Source organism: Crinia signifera, chromosome 6 (assembly GCF_055691185.1).
Source record: "Crinia signifera chromosome 6, ASM5569118v1, whole genome shotgun sequence".
Taxonomy (NCBI): Eukaryota; Metazoa; Chordata; class Amphibia; order Anura; family Myobatrachidae; genus Crinia; species Crinia signifera.
The window spans coordinates 215,017,935-215,039,386 of record NC_139222.1 but is presented as its reverse complement, the minus strand read 5'-3'; the positions used below and the strand labels follow the sequence as shown (position 1 = coordinate 215,039,386).

The 21,452-nt window shown below is 42.8% G+C and overlaps 1 protein-coding gene across 7 annotated transcripts in view; it reads left to right on the top strand.

Moving 5' to 3' along the window:
• The window catches only part of BAHCC1 (BAH domain and coiled-coil containing 1), a 110,580-nt gene that overhangs the window by 66,561 nt on the left and 22,567 nt on the right, over positions 1-21,452 (top strand). For all 7 annotated transcript variants that reach the window (XM_083148800.1, XM_083148799.1, XM_083148804.1 and 4 more), the window contains 10 exons: positions 1,249-1,347; positions 5,437-7,140; positions 9,634-9,736; positions 11,282-11,490; positions 11,780-11,938; positions 12,269-12,459; positions 12,555-12,933; positions 14,648-15,469; positions 20,445-20,632; positions 20,987-21,123. In XM_083148800.1, the coding sequence (XP_083004926.1) occupies positions 1,249-1,347; positions 5,437-7,140; positions 9,634-9,736; positions 11,282-11,490; positions 11,780-11,938; positions 12,269-12,459; positions 12,555-12,933; positions 14,648-15,469; positions 20,445-20,632; positions 20,987-21,123 (3,991 nt within the window). The remainder of the gene's footprint in view (positions 1-1,248; positions 1,348-5,436; positions 7,141-9,633; positions 9,737-11,281; positions 11,491-11,779; positions 11,939-12,268; positions 12,460-12,554; positions 12,934-14,647; positions 15,470-20,444; positions 20,633-20,986; positions 21,124-21,452) is intronic.

Here is a 21,452-nt window from a genome sequence, read left to right as displayed (position 1 = left end):
GTTAGTGGGGGATGAGCGCAGATGTTTTACCTACAACACCCTCCAGTAAATTCATATGAAAGTGCTGGGAGGCAGTGGATGAGTCCATGGGTCAGTGGAAGGTTACATGTGGGAATGGGCATCTGTGGTAGAGGAATTTACTGACTGATGTTTACTTAAATGAAAGCTAGTAAAAGTCTTTTAACAAGAAGCAATTAAAAGAGACAGCTGCAAGAATTTAGCTAGGCTGGAACTCCTCTTTCCCAGTCCTCCTCCGTAAACTGAAATGTTTCCACTTCAGGTCAAGGAAATTTGACTGTTTCACTGCAACAAGGTACATACAGCCTTTGACTTGGTGTGAGCCTGCAGGACTGCTGGTGTCTCTGCCAGAGGACTATGAAGCATGTATTGCAGGTCTTCATAATAAGCATAGGTGTAGCTAATAGAACACACGTGAATTTTAGACAAACAGAACTTTTAAACATTTCTCAAACTCTGTATGATTCTAGTGAAATGGTATGCCTGAATCAACTGATGTGGTGGAGAAAGTTCACATTGCATGGGAAGGTGGTGCTTCTCTTTGTTGCATCTCTCTGTGCAGTGTGCAACAAGTGGTTGTGTGATTGGCATCCCAATATCTTCTATACCAACAATTCCATGTGCGACAATAAGTGTATTACAGTAAGCAAGCTCTTTATGGTAATTTTGGAGAAGAGCGTCAGGATATTTATGAAGAGGCATCACAGACGGTGTAATGGTTAGCATTACTGCCTCACAGCACTGAGGTCATGGGTTCAATACCCACCATGGCTCTAACTGTGTGGAGTTTGTATATTCTCCCTGTGCTTGCGTGGGTTTCCTCGGGGTACTCCAGTTTCCTCCCACAATCCAAAAATATACTGGTAGGCTAATTGGCTTCCAACAAAATTAACCCTAGACTGTCTGTCTGTGTGCGCATGTACATGTGGTAGGGAATATAGATTGTAAGCTCCACTGGGGCAGGGACTGATGTGAATGTTCAACTATACTCTGTAAAGCGCTGAGGAATATGTATGCGCTATATAAGAATCTGTTAATAAATAAATAAGAGAATTCAAATTTGCTAGTCACCTGTAGCCACCAGCTGGCTTTATTTATGGCTTTTGATCTACCCCCTTTTTTTTTCACCATAGACTGCACTTTATTGGTTTAGTTTGTCCAATTCACTGGGATTTACTTTAATAAAATGTATATAGATAATCTTATATATTGTTTGTTTGTTTTTTGTAGGCTATCCTCGTTTTTCCACTTTTCTACCCATGAGCCACTTGGACCACGGAAATGGCAATGTTTTGTACGGACAACATCGCTTTTACGAGTCCCAAAAAGGCAAGTCACTGTGTAATAAAATATGAATGTTCAGCATCATAATTTATTGTGTTCATTCATCTGCATATTGCTGATATTTTGAGGAGCTTAAATAGTATCTTACATAGAGTGCAAAATAAAACAGTGCTGCTCTTCCTAAAGGCCATATCATGAAACTACAGCTGAAGCCTTAAGTAATGTGTAACTGCACAAATATAGGCAAATCTGCTAAATATATTTCCAGTACAGTGGACCTAATGTCGCCACTGTTATGCTTTCTTGCAATGACTTTGAGTACTTTATTTGTACTGAGTTATCCTCCCTCAACCCTGAGCAATAAGAGGATGAGGCGACTAAGGTTTCTCTATAGACCTGCCCTTTATACAATCAGGAATGAAAGTGTCCTCCAAGTACCTCCTGACAACGTGTAATTAAGATATCAGACGGTGAGCTGCAGGTGTCTGGGTGGGTGAGGCTGATTATTTATCCTTGGCTGACACAAACCTAAAACACTGCTGTGAAAAAAACGGTGTCCAGTCAATATGTTGACTGTCATGTAGACAGTCATTAGGTTGACACCACATGGACAACTTACACAAGGTGACTGACAAAAGGTTGAGATGGTGGTGATGAAAAAGTTGAGGTTTTTTTTTTTTTTTTGTGGGGCACTTTTTCATATCATCCACGTGTGTACTCTGGGAATGGTTCAGTGGCCCAAAGCACGGCAAGCAAAGCCATACACTAATTTGGAGTACATATGATAATCTACAAATTGACCACAACAAAACACTTGACCCTTGATACCATAACTGAGAAAAGTAGAGTGCAAATTCAGACTCTGTAGGGATCCCTTGACTTGTTCTACTAAAGCGCACACAACAGCCGATTCCAATATATTGTTATATCAACCTCTGCACAATACTGTGTATGTATATACAGTATTGTACATATTCAGTCATCTAAATATCCAAGGTGCATCCAGCACAGCAACTTCATCAAAATATTGGATGGTGCCCTCACAGTCCAGGATAGTAGTATGGAAGGAAGCAGTAGGTTTTTCTCAACTTTTCAATTTCCAGTGTGACATTGAAATCAGGATTCATTCATAATCCTGATGACCATACTACACTAAGCATTGAGATGGTGAATACAACTTCTGCTTATATGATGGAGCGCCATACCTTCCTTCCATTATAGCTATAGTTGCCCACATTACTTACCACGAAGATAAAATCCTCAATATTCCCACGTCCATATCAATGCTACATTAATATACATTAGGTCAAATAAGATAGTCACCTAATTTGTTATATTGTACATTTGGCCAATCCTGTATCCTATTTGATATGCTAACACTGCTCCTTAAATCTATTGAGTGAAATGAAGTGTCTTGCGTGGAGGTGGCCTCTAGATGGCACCCGATGGGGCAGTTGAAGTATTGCTCTGCAGAGCAACTGCAGGCGCTGATGTTATTAACTACTTGGATGATATAGATCTACAAATACTTAATACTTTGTGGTAAATTTCTTATGTTGTGCACCTGGAGAGTAACCTGCCCTACCCATTGCTGCTATTTCATGTAGTACTGAACAAGCATGCATGCAGAAAGTCTGCGCAGGGCACAGCATTCCCACAAGCCTTCATGCTCTGATTTTTCTCTAAGGTTAGAAGCTGAAATAACAGGACTGGACTTGAAATTTTTTTTGACCACGTTTGCTTAACCTTCTCAACATGCTGTATTTGCCACATGAAATTCCTCCAGTAATCCCTCGCTAATCTATCCTTCAATGCATTCTGAGGCTCAGGAGTCAGCAGGAATATGGAGCAGCAGTCTGGATGCAATATAAAGACTGGAAAATAATGTCGATATTTAGGGCTGGATGTATTGATATACATCGCCGCCCTTTGCCACGCCCCCGTTGCGTTGCCAGCACATATGTACTTACGCCTACTGCTCCCCTGTAGCCGGGACAGCTCAGCGTGGCTGTCCCCGGTGCCGCCTCCTCCCCCTGCAGCTGTAAGGACATCAGGCTGCTTTGCTAGGGGGAGGAGGGGTTTACCTTCCGGGGTCCAGGAGGACTTGCAAGAAGGTAAGCTGGAGGGAGGAGGAGAGGGCGGTCAACAAGGTGGCGGGGTTGTCACGGGCAGTGAAAATAAGCCAATAGGGTATAGCCATCCAAAGGTGGCGATACTCATACTACGGTATCGGTACGGCCGGGTTTTAATACATGGGAAAATGCGGTAAAACGGTGGTTTTACCGCATTTTCAGGTTAATACATCTTACCCATAATGTGCAAGTCCTTTTTATAGTCTGTATCCACCAACCATGAGAAGGAAGGCCGGGAACCACCTGCTTGAATAAAACGGCATGTATAGTTGCCGGATAAGTGCTGCTGCAACATATTCCACATGAGGGCAGGGGGAGGGAGTATGAAAATCTGTGTAGTCTGTTTTCACCAGTCATGATATTGAGTAAAGCGTACATCTTACTGGAATAAAGCTGTATATGCTGTTGACATGTAAGTGCCATTTGGCCGGGCAATCCGTTCAGACATACGTAAAGTCAATACTATTATCCGCAATATCGTGGGTACAAGTCATCACAGGGTGGCCATAATTTCAGGCCGCAATGCGGCAATGGCACATCACACCGACCATGAAATGTTGAGCTTAATCTAATCTCCAAATACGAGTTGAGGTGAAGTGTTCCCATTTCTGGGGGTTTTACTTCAATGAGCATTTGCCATTCTTTGTATAAAGGCCCACATACACTTGTGCAAGGTATCGCATGCGATACTACAGTGACTCAGTGACTTGATCACATGCAAAATATATTTTATTTGGTCCTTTTGCATAGGTATAGTGCAGTACTTGCGATCTAGGGGCTCCAATATGAAGCGCACGGGGCCGTGGATAGGTGGAAAAAAAGCAATTTGCCATTTTTTTCCCCCTAATTTATTGGCCAGATCGCACTAGTGTAAGGGCACTGTAAGGCTTTCAAAGAGGGGCAGACCCAGTGCAGTTCCTACAAGATCTTTTTAGAGGGAGGTGTAGCAAAGGGCCCCCACACAGTTTTATGCAGTAAGTATGCTGAAGTATTATTGGAAAGAAATAGGATTATGCCTTAAACCAGGGCTGGGCAACACCGGCCCTCCAGATGTTAGTGAACTACACATACCAGGATGCTATGCATTAGTTTTGCTGTGGCCAAGCTAAAACTGATGCAAGGCATGCTGGGATGTGTAGTTCATCAACATCTGGAGGGCGTGAGCACTGACAGGAGGGGCATTGCGATTTCAGAGATGCTTCTAGGTGCTGGTGTTCTAACCATTTCAGTTCCTCACAATGGTTGGCATTTGATCCCACCTTTTAAGTGCAGATACAAATCTGGAATGTTGAGGTCCTGTGCTTCACAATTGCATTTTCTGCTAATTAAATACCCAGCACCGTATATTCAGCGAGATTGTCTTTGATTGGAGAATGGTGTCCCATTTATCAAGCAACATTTGCAAAACAGAAGAAAAACCTGAAGGTATGAATGATGAACCGACGTAGGCAATATTTTCTGCAATCCCCCTAAAGTAGGTTTTCAATGGACTATAGCAGTGATGGCTAACCTTGACACTCCAGCTGTTGTTGAACTACACATCCCAGCATGCCCTGCAATTAAGGCAAGTGTCTAAGTGGGTAGCGCAGGTTAAAGCTGTGTTAGCAGTCATGTATGTGTACCAGTGTAATACATTTACTTTACACTGGAGACATGTCAGGCATGCGTGAGCACCTTATTTTTCAGGCTATTCTCTAGTGCAGGGATGGAGAACCTTTGGCCCTCCAGCTGTTGTTGAACTACATATCCCAGCATGCCCTGCTGCAGTTTTACTATTTGGTCATTCTAAAACTGTTGCAGGGCATGCTGGGATATGTAGTTCAACAACAGCTGGAGGGCCGAATTTTTCCCATCCCTGCTCTAAAGTATTTAGGTGAAAACAAAATATTGTAAGTTTTGAGATTCATAATATACAAAAAGTTTTGAGTTTCACCAGTTTTGTAATTTGTTTACTTTACTTGTACTGTTGATTTTATATTTATTTTCTATACTTCTGTTCCAGATAATTTCTATTTGCGGAACCTTCCAGCACAACCCACCCTCCTGTCAGCCAACCACAATTTTCCCAGTATCGCTCGGGCAGCTCCAGGTCATCCCATTGGCTCCTGTAGTCGTGACAGAGAGAACAGCCACATGCAGAAGGCCTCTAAAGACAATGACCGTTATCTGGGTGGCTCAGATTTAAACAAGGAAAAGATGGTAAAAGGGGACCTGAAAGAGAGGCACTTGGAGGAGGAAGGCAAGGAGAGGCAGAAAATGGTACTCCCTATTTCTATGGACAGCCACTGTAAAGAGGATATGCACCAGAGAGGATCATGTGAGAACCGGACCAAGCATCTAAATTCTTGCCTAATGACCTCAAAGGTGCTCAATGGGGACCCCAGCAAAGCCTTGCTGTCTAGCTGCACTGTTGGGGCAGGGATGCCTCGTCAAAGTAGCCAGAATCGATGTGCCAAAGATATGCGATCTGAAAGGTCATATCCCCAGCACGAGCCCCAGCAACCTTACAGCGAGTGCCTAGAGAGGAGGCAAATGCTTCACCACTCTGTGTCATACACTGTCCCATCCAGTCTCCCTAGCATTCCTGCTCCGCTTAACACCTCCACTGGCTCATTCCCCTGTCTGCAGCTTCATTCCAACTCGGACGTTGTATGCTCTTTGCAGGATAAATCAGGCAGGGAGCTAAAGATGGGCAGGCCCACGTTCGTGCCTTCCGTGGGGCACTTCACCGACAAAAGCCGGCCTTTTCAGGTGACCCCGGAGAGCTGCCATATGGACAGAGGAGATGGAAAGGACAAGAGCCACGAAATGAACATTAATTCCCACCCTCCTGGGTCTTACTCTAATACATTCTCCCACTTAAAAGCAGAGGCAAAAGGGGAGAGGAGGTCAGAGTGGCCACAGAACACAGCCGCAAGGATCAAAAACCTGGAATTTTTAAACAGCTTAAATTCAGAGACTGCTATGCAGAGGGGCATTGATAAGGCTGCATACTTTGAGATGCCCACATCACAAGACTGTCCCCGTCCTAACAACCAGGATACACATTGCATAAAAAACAGTCAGTCCTGTTGCACTTTAGACAGGTCCTCCAAGGACTCCCAGGTGCACAGTTCTCAGAAGGTTGCAAGAATACGTCACCAGCAGCACAGGCCGTCTGATATGGAGCAGAGTAGCCAAGAAGGAAAAAGGAAAACCATTGAATTAAGTTCACTGGGCTACAATGGTCCTCATCTGCCACCATGGACAGAACCCTCCATTTCAATCAGTGAGGACAGAAAGAACTCTTACCTTGACCCTTTCAGCACAAGTTTACAACAGGCTGCTCTCATGACTCCAGGCCCTCCTCTGAGCCAAGAGATGCAAGGCCCAACAGATGAGGTATCTGCCATGAAAAACCTGCTAAAATACAGCAACCAAGCACTTATTGTGGGGCAGAGAACTCCCTTTGTGGGGTTGGGAAACATGAAGACCAGCTGCTCCCATCAAGAAATTAAATTCCATGGAAACAAGTGCCAGCCAGAGCAAGAGAGAATGGATTGTGCCAGAAGTCGAGAAAACGAGGCTTCTCATGGGGAAGGGGAAGTCCGACAGCCCCCTGTTGGTATTGCAGTGGCGGTAGCACGTCAGAAAGACACCAGCAGCCGCCATGAGTCCTCTTACGGTTCTGGTTCAAGTCGACAAAGAAATACCTTGGGACAGAAAGGTGGGTAAAAACATAAAAGGTTAATAAGTGATTTGCAGAGAACATATGCAGATGGGCAACTGTTGTAAATGACGATTCAGTGGAGCACCTGAATGTCCCACTGGTTTTAGATACATAATGGAAGATAATAGCAGTCTGTCTTCCTAAGCATCTTTCCTGCCTTTTAGGTCCACACAGAGGCAAAGTTAGGAGAAATTTCAGCTAGAAAGTTCAACTTTGCATCTTTGCAAAGCAATGTTATGTGAGGACAAATCTACGGATAGACGAAATGTGCTAGTATAGATCCAAATCCCTGTATGTAGATATAAGTGCCAAACAGGTCTTTACAATGCTTCTATGTTTATTGCAAGCACCCCCTCCCTCCCCACAAAAAGAAAAACTCTGCCATCCATCCAACCGTTGCATGGCAGCAGGGTAATCTGCACCTTTATCTGGATTTGATCTTAATTCTGTTGTCCACTGTGCAAGTTATGTATGGAGTATTTCCTTAGTTGAATGGAGATTAAGGAATCTGCAAATGGCCTACCTATTAACATTAAGGAAATCACACAACATGTTTGGAGAAGGTGTTGTTAAATATCCTAGAGCTGCAAAGACCAATATATTGATGACCCTACGATAGGCTTGAATTGCAATTGCTTTTGGAAAAATTGTATCAATTAGCTACAAGGAGAAATTGTTTGTAAGCTTAAGCTGGCCATACATCTACAGATTTATTGTCAGATCTGGCTGGTTGGAACAAAATCCTGGTAATTGATGAGAGCAAATGACAGTTGACCCTTTGCTTTGAAATGCTGGAAAACTGCCAAAAACTGTCATTCAGATATTACCAGGATTTTGTTCCAACCAGCCAGATGTAACAATCGATTTTGTAGATTTATGGCCAGCTTTAGTGTTCCAGGTCAGCCATTTAAATCTAGTCCTGAAATGCTAGCAATGCACTTCAGTCCGATGCATGTGGCACATCTAATACAGAATGTGTATTGTGTATCTGCTGATTTGTAAAATGGTGCCAAGCTACAAAAGCCTTTTGGTTACAGGTGCGTTGTGGTGGGGAAAAAGTGTGTACATGGTTAAATCCGTTACCAGTTGATCCTTTTTGAAGTTTCTTTTCTTTTGGGAGTTTTGTAAATGTGATTTCAGAGCAAATTAATCTGAAGACAGCGCAGCTAAATGTAAAACTTAGTGGTGTCAGATGGATGGCACTGCTGTTAGCACGTGCAAGTACAGACACCCAAACCTCCTATTTGTGCCAGGATTCGGTGGCTAAGTAAAGAAACCTGCTAAATCAGGATTTGCACAGTGGATTCCTCTGGGAGGAAGCATTTTGTGAGTGGGAAGAGGCGTGAGGTTCCTGTCTGATGTGTGACCGGAGTGATGTCATCATGTGGTTTGGTGGAGTAATGGAGAAGGGGGTAGGGAGTTGGCAAGAATGGAATATCCGGGGTTACCAGAAGCCCTTGGCTCACTTTTAACACATGGCTTTCATTAGTTGGCCTCTGGGCCAATCTCCCGATGAGACACAGCTTCCAGTTGAGGCCTTTTTTAATTTAGTCGGCTGGCAAGACCTTCATAATGAAGGCATTAACCCCTTCTTGAGCTCACCTCAGCATGAAATAATGAACATGGATTCCCCTTGATACAGCAACTAAGAACTAATGTGTGAACTAAGTGCAAATACATAAAACTGGTGAGAAAGACGCATCTGGGCCGGGGACACTACTTTATCACCAATCTTGATCTACACTCTTGAGACTATACGATAGCTAGCACAGAGCGCTCTCCTGTCTTCTGTGTAACCTGTATATAATATTGGAGGAGTGTACAGTACACTGAAACCACTACAACTATTGGAAAGGTTTTCTAAATTGCGTTCTCTTCAGATCCCTTACTAGTTCTGACATCTTAAACTTTGCTTAATTCTTCCCTGCCGCCGTCCTCGTGGAGGAACTGTGCTTTACCTCACGTTCCCTGGCATCAAGTATTTACATTATGTGAGATTAATGATTGTGCAGGTTAGTGAAGCAAAACAGCCCTTAGTTGTGATGCGCCATTTCTGAGCACGGTATTTAACCCTTTGTTGCATGATTTTTTTTAATGTAATTTTTTTTATATTTTCAGGCTTGTGTATTGTACTGACAAGGAAAACTAATGAAAATAATCACAGGCCAAAAATTAAAGATTTATATATAAAAAAAAAAAAAAAAACCCTAGCAAATTTGATACACCATGTAATGCTATACCCATATACCTTATGTATATGGGTATGTAGCAAATTTGCAACCGTATGCAATGAAGGGTCAATAAATATCTGCAAATCGTGACTCCACTGAGAATACTTCCATTTTGCCTTTGTATATCCAATTTATGCGTATTAGGGTTATCTCAGTACCCGTTTAAGATCTGGCACCACCTACAGAGAATCGCCGCTGTCCTGTAGATGAATAGCCTCTGTGCCATTGTGTGGACTGATGCCTTTGGTTCTGTTGGCAGGCTCTGGCCGATCAATGCATGTGATTGACCTGGATGCAGAAGATGACAGGAGTCGACTTTGTGATGAGAGGCTGGGCATCCCCAGCAGAGATCTTCTAATGCAGTGAGTAACTCCCAAGGTCTATAGGTTCCAAGACTATGGAATTGGCCATGATTAAGTCAAGTTTGTTGGTTTTGCAGCAAACCATCCTTATAAATGACTGCCGCTTTAAATTTAGAGGAAAACGCTAAGAAATCATGCCACTTGATGGGTTATGTAAACTTAGTGCAAGATGGGCGGTGGATGTAGGTACTTTAAGTGCAGAGGAATGGAAGATGGCTTTAGCTTCGACACAGACTGCAAACAACTGTATTGGGGCACAACAGGTACAACTGCACATTTTGCACAGGTTCTATCTGTCTACATCTAGGCTGGTGAAAATTGGGAGTAGAACATCACTGATATGCCCCGAATGTAAATGTGAATCTGGTTCCTTTTGGCATTTAGTTTGGGATTGTGCAATTCTCAAGGTATTTCGGGATAAAGTGCTACAAACTCTGGTCAACTCAGGTATACCGGGATCAGTGCTAAAAGCTGCATTTTGAATACATGGTTGGACAGCACAATTAATGTACACGATAAAGCATACATATTAACTTATGTGCACTGGTGAAAGTGCTGATCTTTCCAAGGACGGCCGCGACTTTGCGACATGGATATCACTGATTAACTACACACGAGAAACATATATATTTAAGTAGGAATAAAATTCGCAGTCACACCAAGATATGGTATAGGTGGCATGATTTAGGCATTTACCGATGGGGCACAGTATGAGTAGTCCATAAACCGTGTTTTGTTTTTTCACGATAACTTCAGTATATATATGTGATTTGTAGTAGTGTCAAGATAATATAAGTAGGTTACACAAATTAGTCACAAGATGTACATATGATAGTGCACAACATATTAGAATGCACGGTACAGTGAAGTAAAACTAGTCTATGTAAATTCACTTAGAAAATATTAGTTGGGTAGTAAAGGTATAGGATTTGATGTATATCGCCATTGTTTATATGCGGCTTAGAATTTAGTTACTTAACAAGTCGATTTAAGTAGCCCACATTTTATATGTATCCCAATGAGGGTAAGTAAATGCATATCCCATAAATACTTATTTTTTTTTTTCTCCTCTTTGTACGATCGTCGGTTGTATGTAGTGTTTTAGATTAAATAGTACCAAGAAATAACGACATCGTGCTGCATATATAGTTACAGGAGCTTCAAGGTGTTGTCATTCTCTCATAATGTAGGCAACTAACGTAAGGTAGCGATAGCTGCGCCCCATTACTGTGTCCTCTCTCCCGCTTTCTTATTTTTGTCTTTTTTTTTTTTTGTATCTATGTATGTCTACGTATAAGCAGACATTGTAGTACTCGCCATATGTACAGCAAATATTCTCTGTTGTATATCTGTTAAATTTATCAACATGGTGATCTACAATGTAATGCAGTCCTAATTTTGTGAAAATTGCAATACAAAGTAAATAAAAATAAATCATGCCACTTACCTGATCTTGAAGCATAGTACTTAACTCCTTCTGTATTAAAACCAGATTTTTGCTATGTGCACTTCTCATCCTGTTTTTTTATGTCATGTTCATTTTAGAGAAAACAAGGACCTGGTTGAGTTTGCCAGAATCCATCCTTCCAGTGGTTGCCCAGGAGATCTTACCCCTCATCTTATGATAGCAGGTGGTTCCTCTCTGCAAGCCAGCCAATTAGGAGCTGATCCCACACAACATACTCACCCAACCCACCCTCATTGGCTGCCCAGAACAAGGAGCCCTTCCATTTGGATGGGCGGACATTCTTACGGTAAGCTATGCTGAGTGACAAAAGGGTCTCTGCTATAGAGACCTCTATAATTACAATGCGCCAAAGTGCTGACACAGCATGTATTGGAAATGGACTTCTCTATGGTGTTTGTGCTGGAAAGCTGTAGTGCTAAGCAATACATTTAGTGTCTAGAAACTTGTCTGTTTCTGCTATTTAGAGGTGCCCTCCTGCCCTTGCACATACAAGTTTTACTATAAAAAAAACATTGAGTCTGATAAAAGTAACAGCAAAACAAATTTTTCATTAACTGTCATTTGTTTGCTACCAGGCATTGGCCATCCAGCTCTGCACCAGAACTTGCCCCCAGGATTTCCCCCATCTATGCCCAGTGCCATGCAACCAGTATTTCCCCTACCACAGGAACCTCCTGCCCAGCTGGTCATTCTACCTCCGGAGCCCTCTCCCCACACTGCTCCACACTCTCTTGGTAAGTGCAGGTCTTTTAGGAGATCATATTATTTCTGTCTATCTCATTCAGTCTTTCCAACTGGCCAGTTTTAAGGTGCTTTCAGTTTTGCGATAAGTGACCTGATTTTTATTTGGATTCAGAACAAGGATTTTATGCAGTACTTCTATAACCATGCGCTGTCATATTGTTGATTTATATGTTTAATGTATTGTCCCTATTCATTTCAATTAAATAACGAATATTTAACCCTAGTCATATTTGTTATACATTAGCAAATGAAAGCTTGTGTTTGCAGTACTCCACAAACTGCTACAAACTGCTGAGAATTACAATTTGTGTTCTCCCCAGCTGATGTCATGGATCAGGCTTCACTGTGGCCACCCATGTACCCTGGCCGAGGACCCACCTCTCACCTCCAGCACCCAGGACAGCTCCCAGTCTACTCTCGGTCGCAGTTTCTAAGGCAACAGGAGCTTTATGCTCTGCAACAGCAAAGAGCAGCGCAGGCTCTGGAGCTTCAGAGGCAAAGCCACCTTCAGGTATGTCAGATTGAGGTCCTCTTTGAGCCTGTGGCTACCATTCCTAGTCGAATGCATAGTGTCCTAATGTACCATTTCAACCATCTGTTCTCTAGCGGAAATCTGAGGAGCATTTGCCAGAGGCTGAAGACCCACCAGAGAAGATCCTAAAGTCCCACAGTAAAGTTGATGCCTTAAATACTTCCAAGAGTCACACCCCACCCAGCCTGCTGCTGCCGCCTCCTTCCACCCCTGCACCACCCAAGCTGTCTCCCTGTTCCCATTCTCCTGCCTTACGGCCTCCGTCCAAATGCCCCACTCCCCGGCCGTTGGCCCCATGCACTTTACCGGCCTGCCCAGATGGCAGTTCCGTCTTGGTGCCCAGCTCTCCAGCTGTCAGCCCTGTGCCCGTGCAAAGCTCTAAGGGAAAAGAGGGAGAAGATAGAAGGGGAGAGGGGCAACCCCCCAGAGACTATCCCAAATCACTGGAACCAGGTATGTAGAAAAAAAAAATGACATAACCTTTATCCAGTGTGAGTTGACTTCTTGTATTACTGAAGCTCAAAAGCCACATGCAGCTGTTAACTTTAATATAGTAGTGATTTGTAGTTCTGTCTTTCACAACAGAGGTTAACAGTAGCTAGAAGAAAGAAAAAAACTACAGAAGAAAGTAGGAGGGGGCAGATCTGCACATCCCGTTAAATGAATTGCAGTGCTATTGATTGCCTTTTAAATTAAAACATATTTGCATGCTGCAAGGCCTATTTGTCACCACATCATCTCTGCCGTTGGTTGGAAATCTGCTCTGTTCCACTGTATGCTCTGCCAGTTCATGGCTTGTATCATTGCAGTGTGTTTCTAGCACAATCACACACTTATTGAGTTAAAAATAGAATCTTAAAGCTCCAGCAGCCATATTCTGGGAAAGGCTGATCAAGCACAAGATGAGCCTGCAGCCTGTATTGTCATTAGACTATATATGGCAGTTATTTGGCTAAAGTGATGCAGCATTGGCCAGGGATCATAGAATATAACAATCCTACTTCAAAGACCAGAATCTTAACCCCAAGGTTATGAGTCACTGACGTCTCCTTGAACAGCCCTTGTGAGGGGTAAGGCTTGAAAGAATATGCCGTTCATCTGGCCATGCTGTCAGAAGGGTGGGAGGATACCATTAATAACCATCTGACGATGAGCAGCCTGGGGGGACATTGCCAACGCAGGGCACCTTCATAGCCTTCTCAAGACTGAGTGATAACATTTATTTCCTGGTCCTCAGTGTGTGTCAGCTGCATAAACACCCAGAAAACAACCATGGTAATGAGTCCGGCTGCCTGCATCCATCTTCCAAATCTGTCTAATCCCTGACACCCAGCCACCCACCCCCTTTCTGTCTATCTATCTTCTCCCCCTTCAATCCTTTACCCTCCTCCCTTTTTGTGCAGTCTCTCACTTCATCTATCTAATGCTTGGTCTGGTCATGTCTATTTTTCTCTCCGTCCATCATTCCTCTCTCACGTTTGCCTCTTCCACCCCATTCCTCAATGTCTGCACTCTTCTTAACACCTCCAAGGTCTTATGTAGAGTGCTGCTGCCCTAAGTTTGGTGGTCTAGCAGCACGGGAGAACCCCATTGGTTTATGATGGAAAAGTTACTTCTGCTTTCCCTTTCTGTTCCCATTTTTGAATGGATGTTTACATTTTTTTTGTCCATTAAAACACAGATCGGTAGCTATTTTTTTTAAATGAGCCTATATGCATAAGAAGATGGCCTATAAGTTTGCTAAGAACATGTGATAAGGTGATAAGTGCCATAGTGATGTCACTTGTGTCCTGGTGAATTTCAAAATGGGCCTAACAGCTTTTAAAGTTGGCCACATTCGGCTGATGCTATCAGGAAAGACGACATTGAATAGGCACCCGCTGCTATTTCCCCCATCGGGATTACATTTCCCACTGATTCTTTAAAGGGCTGCTTTACAATAGTTTACCTTTTTAGAAGTATCTTAAGTGTTGGAATTGTAGGTGAAGTACTGGTCTGACCATTTTAGAATTTTTTTTTTTTCATCTTTTTTTTTTTCTTCAAGATTTATATTTTTAAAATAGCAATACAGTACAATAAAGTACATATTGAGAAGTAAATACAAATCCAAAGAGTGAAAAATATAAACATGTGAGTGTATGGGCTTACTAGTTTTTCTGTCCTGTAGATCTGCCTCCTGGATACACCTACCCAGATGTTGTCCAATCCTATACCTCTCCATCTTCCCATCATGTGCACTCTGCAGAACCTGCTGATCCTGAAACTATGCAAACGGCATCAACTGCTGCAGAACCTGAGCAGTCCAGGACGTTTACCCCTACCAAGAAATCCCCCTGTGATGGACCAATTGCAGGGGACTCATTGGATATTAACCAGGAGTTGCCTCGCTTAGGGGAGACAGACCTAAGTGAGATATGTAGCCAGGAGTCCCAGGTCCCCAAGTTCGAAGAGTGTCAAGAATCTGAGGCCAGCAGGAGTTTTAATGAAACTGTTGAGAATGGGAAAGAGAGAGATGTTCTAGAGTCTACAAACCTAGAAACGGATGCAAGAAAGGAACCGGATGGTGATGTTTGTGTCTTTGAATGCACGTCAGCTGGGCAGTTGCCAAACCTTTCTAAGGCGCCACCAGAGGCTTTAGTGACTGTAGAGGAACCTGATAACAACTCTACTGATTTAAGTCAGACTTTGTTACAGAAGGTCAGTGAAGAACTGGACTTGATAGAGACACAGACGACAAAAGATGAGCATTTTACTCCTTCCCTGCCTTGCTCCCCAGCTGTAACTAACCAACAAGAGTCCATATACAGTCTGGATACACTTATAGCGGCCAGTATTTCCTTGGGAGAACTACCCTCAGTTCTTGAAGAAGGGAATGTGTCCCCGGTTACCGACTCTTCAACCTTCCCCTCAAGCTCAGGTATTCATGGAATTGCTCTGCTCAGCGAGCTAGCAGACCTGGCTCTTCAGGACCAGCTAAAAGTTTCAAAAGGTTAGTGTTTTATTATATTTTCCACTCTTCTAGTAAACCTTTGCAGTAGTATCAATCCGATAAATTCATACTCTTGATTAGTCAAGGAAAACGGCACTCGATGTAGTTTCTACAAACGTCGATATAAAAATGTTGAAGAAAAATTTTTGGTACTTGTTTCCTAGCATGGCCACAATCGTTGGGATCGTGTACCTTTAAGTTAAGGTACATGATCCCAACGATGGACCCGATTTCCTTTGAAATCAGGTCCATTTTGCCGGCAAAGGTAAAAAATCGGGGGCATCGCGTCGGTCGGGACTATTAACATTGGTCCCGACGCGATGCCCCCGATTTTGCCATAGGCTTATATGTTTTTAACATTGAAATCGTGAGCATCGCGTCGGTCTTGTGCCATTATAATGGCACAAGATGAGATGGACTTGATTAAGTCCATCTCACATTGAAAAAAATGTGAAATGGGCCAATATGACCCATTTCACATTATATATGGCCCCGTCGTCACCCCACGATAGACGCCAACCCGAAGCGTGGCGAGCCCGCGAGGGGCGGCGGTGCGCGTCCTCCGACCTTTTCATTCCCCTACTATCCACGTCGGCGTCGAGTTGAGAATATATAGTGTAGCGAGCCACCGAGCCCGAAGCGTGGCGAGCGCACGCATATACCTGTGAAGTTATACGCGTCCCCTCTCGGTGGCTCGCTGCGCTCGCCACACTATATATTCTCAACTCCACGCCGACGTGGATAGTAGGGGAATGAAAAGGTCGGAGGACGCGCACCGCCGCCGCTCGCCACGCTTCGTGTTGGCGTCTATCGTGGGGTTTACGTTGTAAAGTTTGGGGGTCTAGGGAATATTTTACATTGAATCCAATGTAAAATCTGGTCCCAGGGACCCTATTCACATTTGATTCAATCAAAAAATCGGGTCGGTCGCGTCGATCGCATGCGACCAAATCGCATGCGATGCGATCGCCGCAATTTTTCCGGCACGACCACCCCGATGTAAATCGGTGTGGCCGTGCTAGGAAACAAGTACCAAATTTTTTAATGTCTTTTTTATAAAAGAACACGGAGAGCTCATTCACATATACATGCTGGGAAAATGGTTAAAACAATACAAGTTAGTGTGCTGCTAGGGCATGACCTAGTTCTTAACTCTTGATTCTAAAATTGAAACTTCACCTAAACATTTTGGGCCCTAAGAAACCGTTTATGTGGTTTTCAGGGGCTGTTGCTAAAATGAGCACTAACAACAACCGATAGGTGCCTGAACTGTTCTTTCCATTTCTCTTAAGCGTCCAGAGTTGACACGTTGCCTAATGATACATGAATCTGACTTGCCTTGGGGATTTTCGTCTTTGATTTCAGTGATGGAATTATTTAATGTGCTATAATATTGCACTTTTAGAAACTGAAGATTACAGTTTACGTAAATTCCTTGTTACTAAACAGTTGTTGACAAACCCTACTGTTAGCTCAAAGGAGTGAGACACACGGAAGATCCTAGTGCAGCTATGAAAGAGTAGTCCTTGGCTATATTGCTTTGACAAAGGTCTGGAGGGGTGGGTTTCCCATGCTAAGAGCAACTAAAAGCCACTGATCTTATGCCATTAATTTCTCTGCAGCCTGAGTATTGTCTTCTCCTCAGAGATTATTAAACACAAACACTGCAGCCTGGGCTCTAAGTGCAGTGTGCTACTTAATCACAGACTCTCCTGCTCCACAGGGACTCTGAGCCCCAACCTTACCCTACAAAGCCACTTTTTTAGAGCAGCCATTAATGGGAAGATTTGATTTCTTAGTTCAGCTATTAAGCCCGCTACAGCATATGTGTATCACACAGCTCCCAGTCTCCTACCTGACAAACTGCAGAAGTTTCAGCCATGTCAGAAATTCTAAGGAAATGTGTGGCCGTTTATTCTTTTTAGAACAGGCCACCATAAATTAAATCTTGGCATTGGTCCAAAAAATGAAATACTCTATTTGCATATAAATCATGAACCCTAGCAACATCTTAACTTGTTGGACTTAATTGTTTTATGAAATTACCATAGGTCACTTGTGTGAAGTATATTAAGGTCCGTTTCTTCCTCTAACTGGTTACCATCATAGCTTATTAATGGACTATTTTGTATACCGTATTTCTCGGACTATAAGGCGGACCTAACAGCCTTAAATTTTCATCAAAAAAGGCCGTGCCCCTTATAATCTGGTGCGCCTTATGTGTGCACTGAGTTTGACTGTCGGACCATTTCCTGCTGACACCGGGACGTAATACGTACACTGCAATGACCCCAGACAATGGCACCAGTGAAGAGACATGCTGTTTTATAATGCGCCTTATAATACGGTGCGCCTTATGTATGGGTCGAGTACAGAAATAGAACCATAATTGAGACTGCGCCTTATAGTGCAGAAAATACGGTATTACATTCGGCCATGGTCTATGTCGTATGCAGTGTTGATGGCGTTGAGGGATTTTTGTGTTATTGTGTATGTGCAAACAACCTATAGGTCCTAAGCTCTAAGCGGCAGCAAAGCACTAGTATGGTAATGCAGTGGGCGGTGTCTTGTATAAGTAGGTACCTCCTTTATGCATTAGTGATCCAACAGCGCTCATATCGCCTGCAACACAATCAGCTCCGTCAAGGAGACCAGGAATCTCCTATCTTCCAATGGAGAACCTGGCCCCAGCCCTTAACCAAGACTGAGGCTAGACAACTCTGTTTTGGGAAACTGAATGTGTCACCAACGCCCCAAACAGCTGCACACTGTCAATGTACTGAAGTCTGCAGCCATAGTGCACCCAACATCACAGGACCTATACTGAACATCCGCAGTATGGATCTGGTGCATGTACAATGTACTGAGCATCAGTACTTTGCGCCATGTGTCTCAGATCCTTTGGTATCTGAGTTAGGCCCACAGTGTCAGGTGTCTTGGAGAAGTGCTGGGAGTTCTTGGGCGGTGACATGGGTAAGTTATATGAGTGTCATTGAAGTGTTTGCATGCTCAGACACTCATATCTTCAGTTTGGATGCCATACTCAGATGTAAAATCTGTACTGAGTTTTGATGGTATGACCATTTGTGTCTAAAGACTCACCAGCTGGATTTACAGCAGGTACTTACACTGGAAGTCTCAGTCTTTGTGCTTTCATATGCACATATGTACCCCAGGGAAGCATAAAGTTGCAGTATACACTTCTGTGTCCACCTTAGAATCAAGCCCTTCTGGTTTAAAAGACCATAAAAAGAGGAGAAAATGAAAGTGGACAGTCTCCTACACATGATGCAGGCAGCTATTGTCTGGGCTGTACTAATATTGATGGGAATGCAGCCAATGTTGGGTGCCTAGGTGATGTAATTTCATCCTAGTGAGTTGGTAGACGCACTAGTGCTGCAGCCTCCTCCTATGTAGACAACAGGCCAAATTTTTTCCCCTGTAAGTTATAATTACTGTAAAGAAAAAATGCATATAAGAGTCTTTAAGGCTGTATAGTCCCACAATTAAGAGATTAAAGTGGAGTATTAACTATTTGTCCAATTCCTGCCTACCTTTCCACTCCATTGTTACAGAAAGGAGCAACCCTTCCAAAAGTCTTAACCCTTTCATTTCTTGTCATTTACAGCAGCATAAACTTTGCCCAATAAAATGTGGCATGCTTTTTCAGCTGAGCCATTATAAGCCATGTAGTGCAGTGGCGGTGATAATTAGCTGCATATTACAGTCCGGGCCCTTTTTAGTGTCTGTCATGGGAGCCATCGGAAGCACATTGTCAGTTGGAAGACAGATGGGTACATGTGCTACAATATAGCGCAGGAAGCCATACTTGGATAGGGCAATGTTCTCCAAGCAGCTTTTAGCATCGATTTGCTCTTGCCATAGTGCATAAGGTAATGCACGGAAATGCAACCACATCAACCGTCTGGAAGATGGTTCTCTATACACTTGTGTGGGCATCTTTACAGTGAGCTGCATAAGAACTGGCAAACTACTCAGTCCAGGGGGACCGGCAACATGTAATCTTACACCTGTTCTGTGGGACAGAACTGCTCCATTATCAAACTGCTTTTCTTTTTTTCTTTTTTTTTTAATTACTCTGATTTAATAGCATAGAAACTAGTGAATTTGTATTCCCTCTTAATATAATTATGTAATACAAACGGAACATCTCTTCTTTGACCACCTGCTTTGTTCTCTTGTAATGTCCAAACTAAACCGGTTCATCAACCTTAAGGAAAAATGAAACAAAAGAACCATATATTAGAAGCTAGTGCGCACCTATAGTGCTTAATGACCTTTTATTTATGCAGCATGTAATTGTACACTTAGATTTGGGAATCCATTTTTTTTATCCCCTTCAAGCCCCAGTAAATAGTATACTATATGCTATGCATTTACTAATGTCAGGAAGTTGTCATGTTTTTCCCATTGCTTATGTTCATTGCCATTTTTCTTTAGTTTTTTGCCTGTCTTTTTGTTATTGCCTTTATCGGACCACCAGGTACATACAATTAGGAGTTGAAAACTAAAAAAAAAAAAAAAAAACATTCTATATATTTTTCTTTTATCTTGATGATTTCATGTAAATTCAGAGTATTTAATTTTATCTTTATTATATACGCTTTTAAAATGTACTGGGAGCGGGGTTATATTCCATCATTACAGCCTTTTATTTCTGTGTTGCATCCCATGCCCTGACAGCCAGACAGGTCGCTCACATTGCCTTTATGCCCATTGCTGACACATGGTGGAGCAGCCGGTGTGTAGGCTGTACCAGTATTTATGAGAAGGCAGCCAATCCAACTGGCTAGAATACAGTGACATCACTTGATGCAGGTCTGGCAACGTATTGGTTTCACTTGAATACGCTGCGTTTTCATGAAATCACTGAATTCTACACCTTGTAGGTGTTACAGTTTATTGGTTCTTTCGTGATAACTTTATAATATCCAAAGTATTTTTATTTTTTTAGCCAGTGAAGATGAATTGGTGGTCTCTGATCTTCAAGTTTTTGCTACCATTGCTGTTGCCTGGTCTCTGGCTGAGGCTGATAGCCTGCAAGGTGCTAAACCAACCTGTCATCTCTCCTGTTGCCCAAATACCACACCCCGTGTCCGCCTATCCCGCCGCACATTCAGTTGGACACCGAAAACAAAACCAGTAAGTGCACAAGAATATGTAGTTATTTGACCCTGCAAAACCCTATCAGTGACTGAGAACCAAAGTTTATAACTTACAGTACATTGCTTTATCACGATAATCTACCCTCTGGCATTTTCGATTGAGAATCATGAAGGAATTTAGTCACTCATGTAAAGCTCTTCAAAGGTGCCAATGTCCTAAAATGGCGCAAGATATTAGTGCTTCCTTTTATATCCATTACAAACACATGACAACAATTTGCATAATTGAATGTTATGTATTTAACATAAATAATACTTTTGTAGTTTTATGTGAAATGCTCTTCTATTAAGCTAAAAAAAAATGTAACAATGGCTTTTCCCCTGTGCTCAGGTCTGTCCTCTCAAGGCTGCCATTGACCACCTGGATACACAGGAGGTGGACATGCGAATGAAGCTGGCTGAGATCCAGCGGCGTTATAAGGAGAAGCAGAGGGAGCTGGTGAGACTGCAACGGCGACACGACCATGAGTGAGTTTGTACTGTGATGTCACACCACATTGCATACTGTTCTGTCCAACCTCATTTTACAGTATGTAAACTGTTCTATTTTTACCATGTACATTTACACACAATAGTGACTAAGTTCCATGTTTCTCCATAATCCCCTCATCCTGCTCCCATCCCTATTTTATCAATCTGACTTGTACCTCTCAAACCTTAACCAACCCTCCAGCAACTCTGACAATATAGCCTCATCTGCCACAATTCTGGATTACAAAGCCTAAATGCCCCTTGTTAATATTGTCTCTTTCCGCCTACCTATAAGACTGTAAGCTCTCATCTGTCTAGTCTCTAAA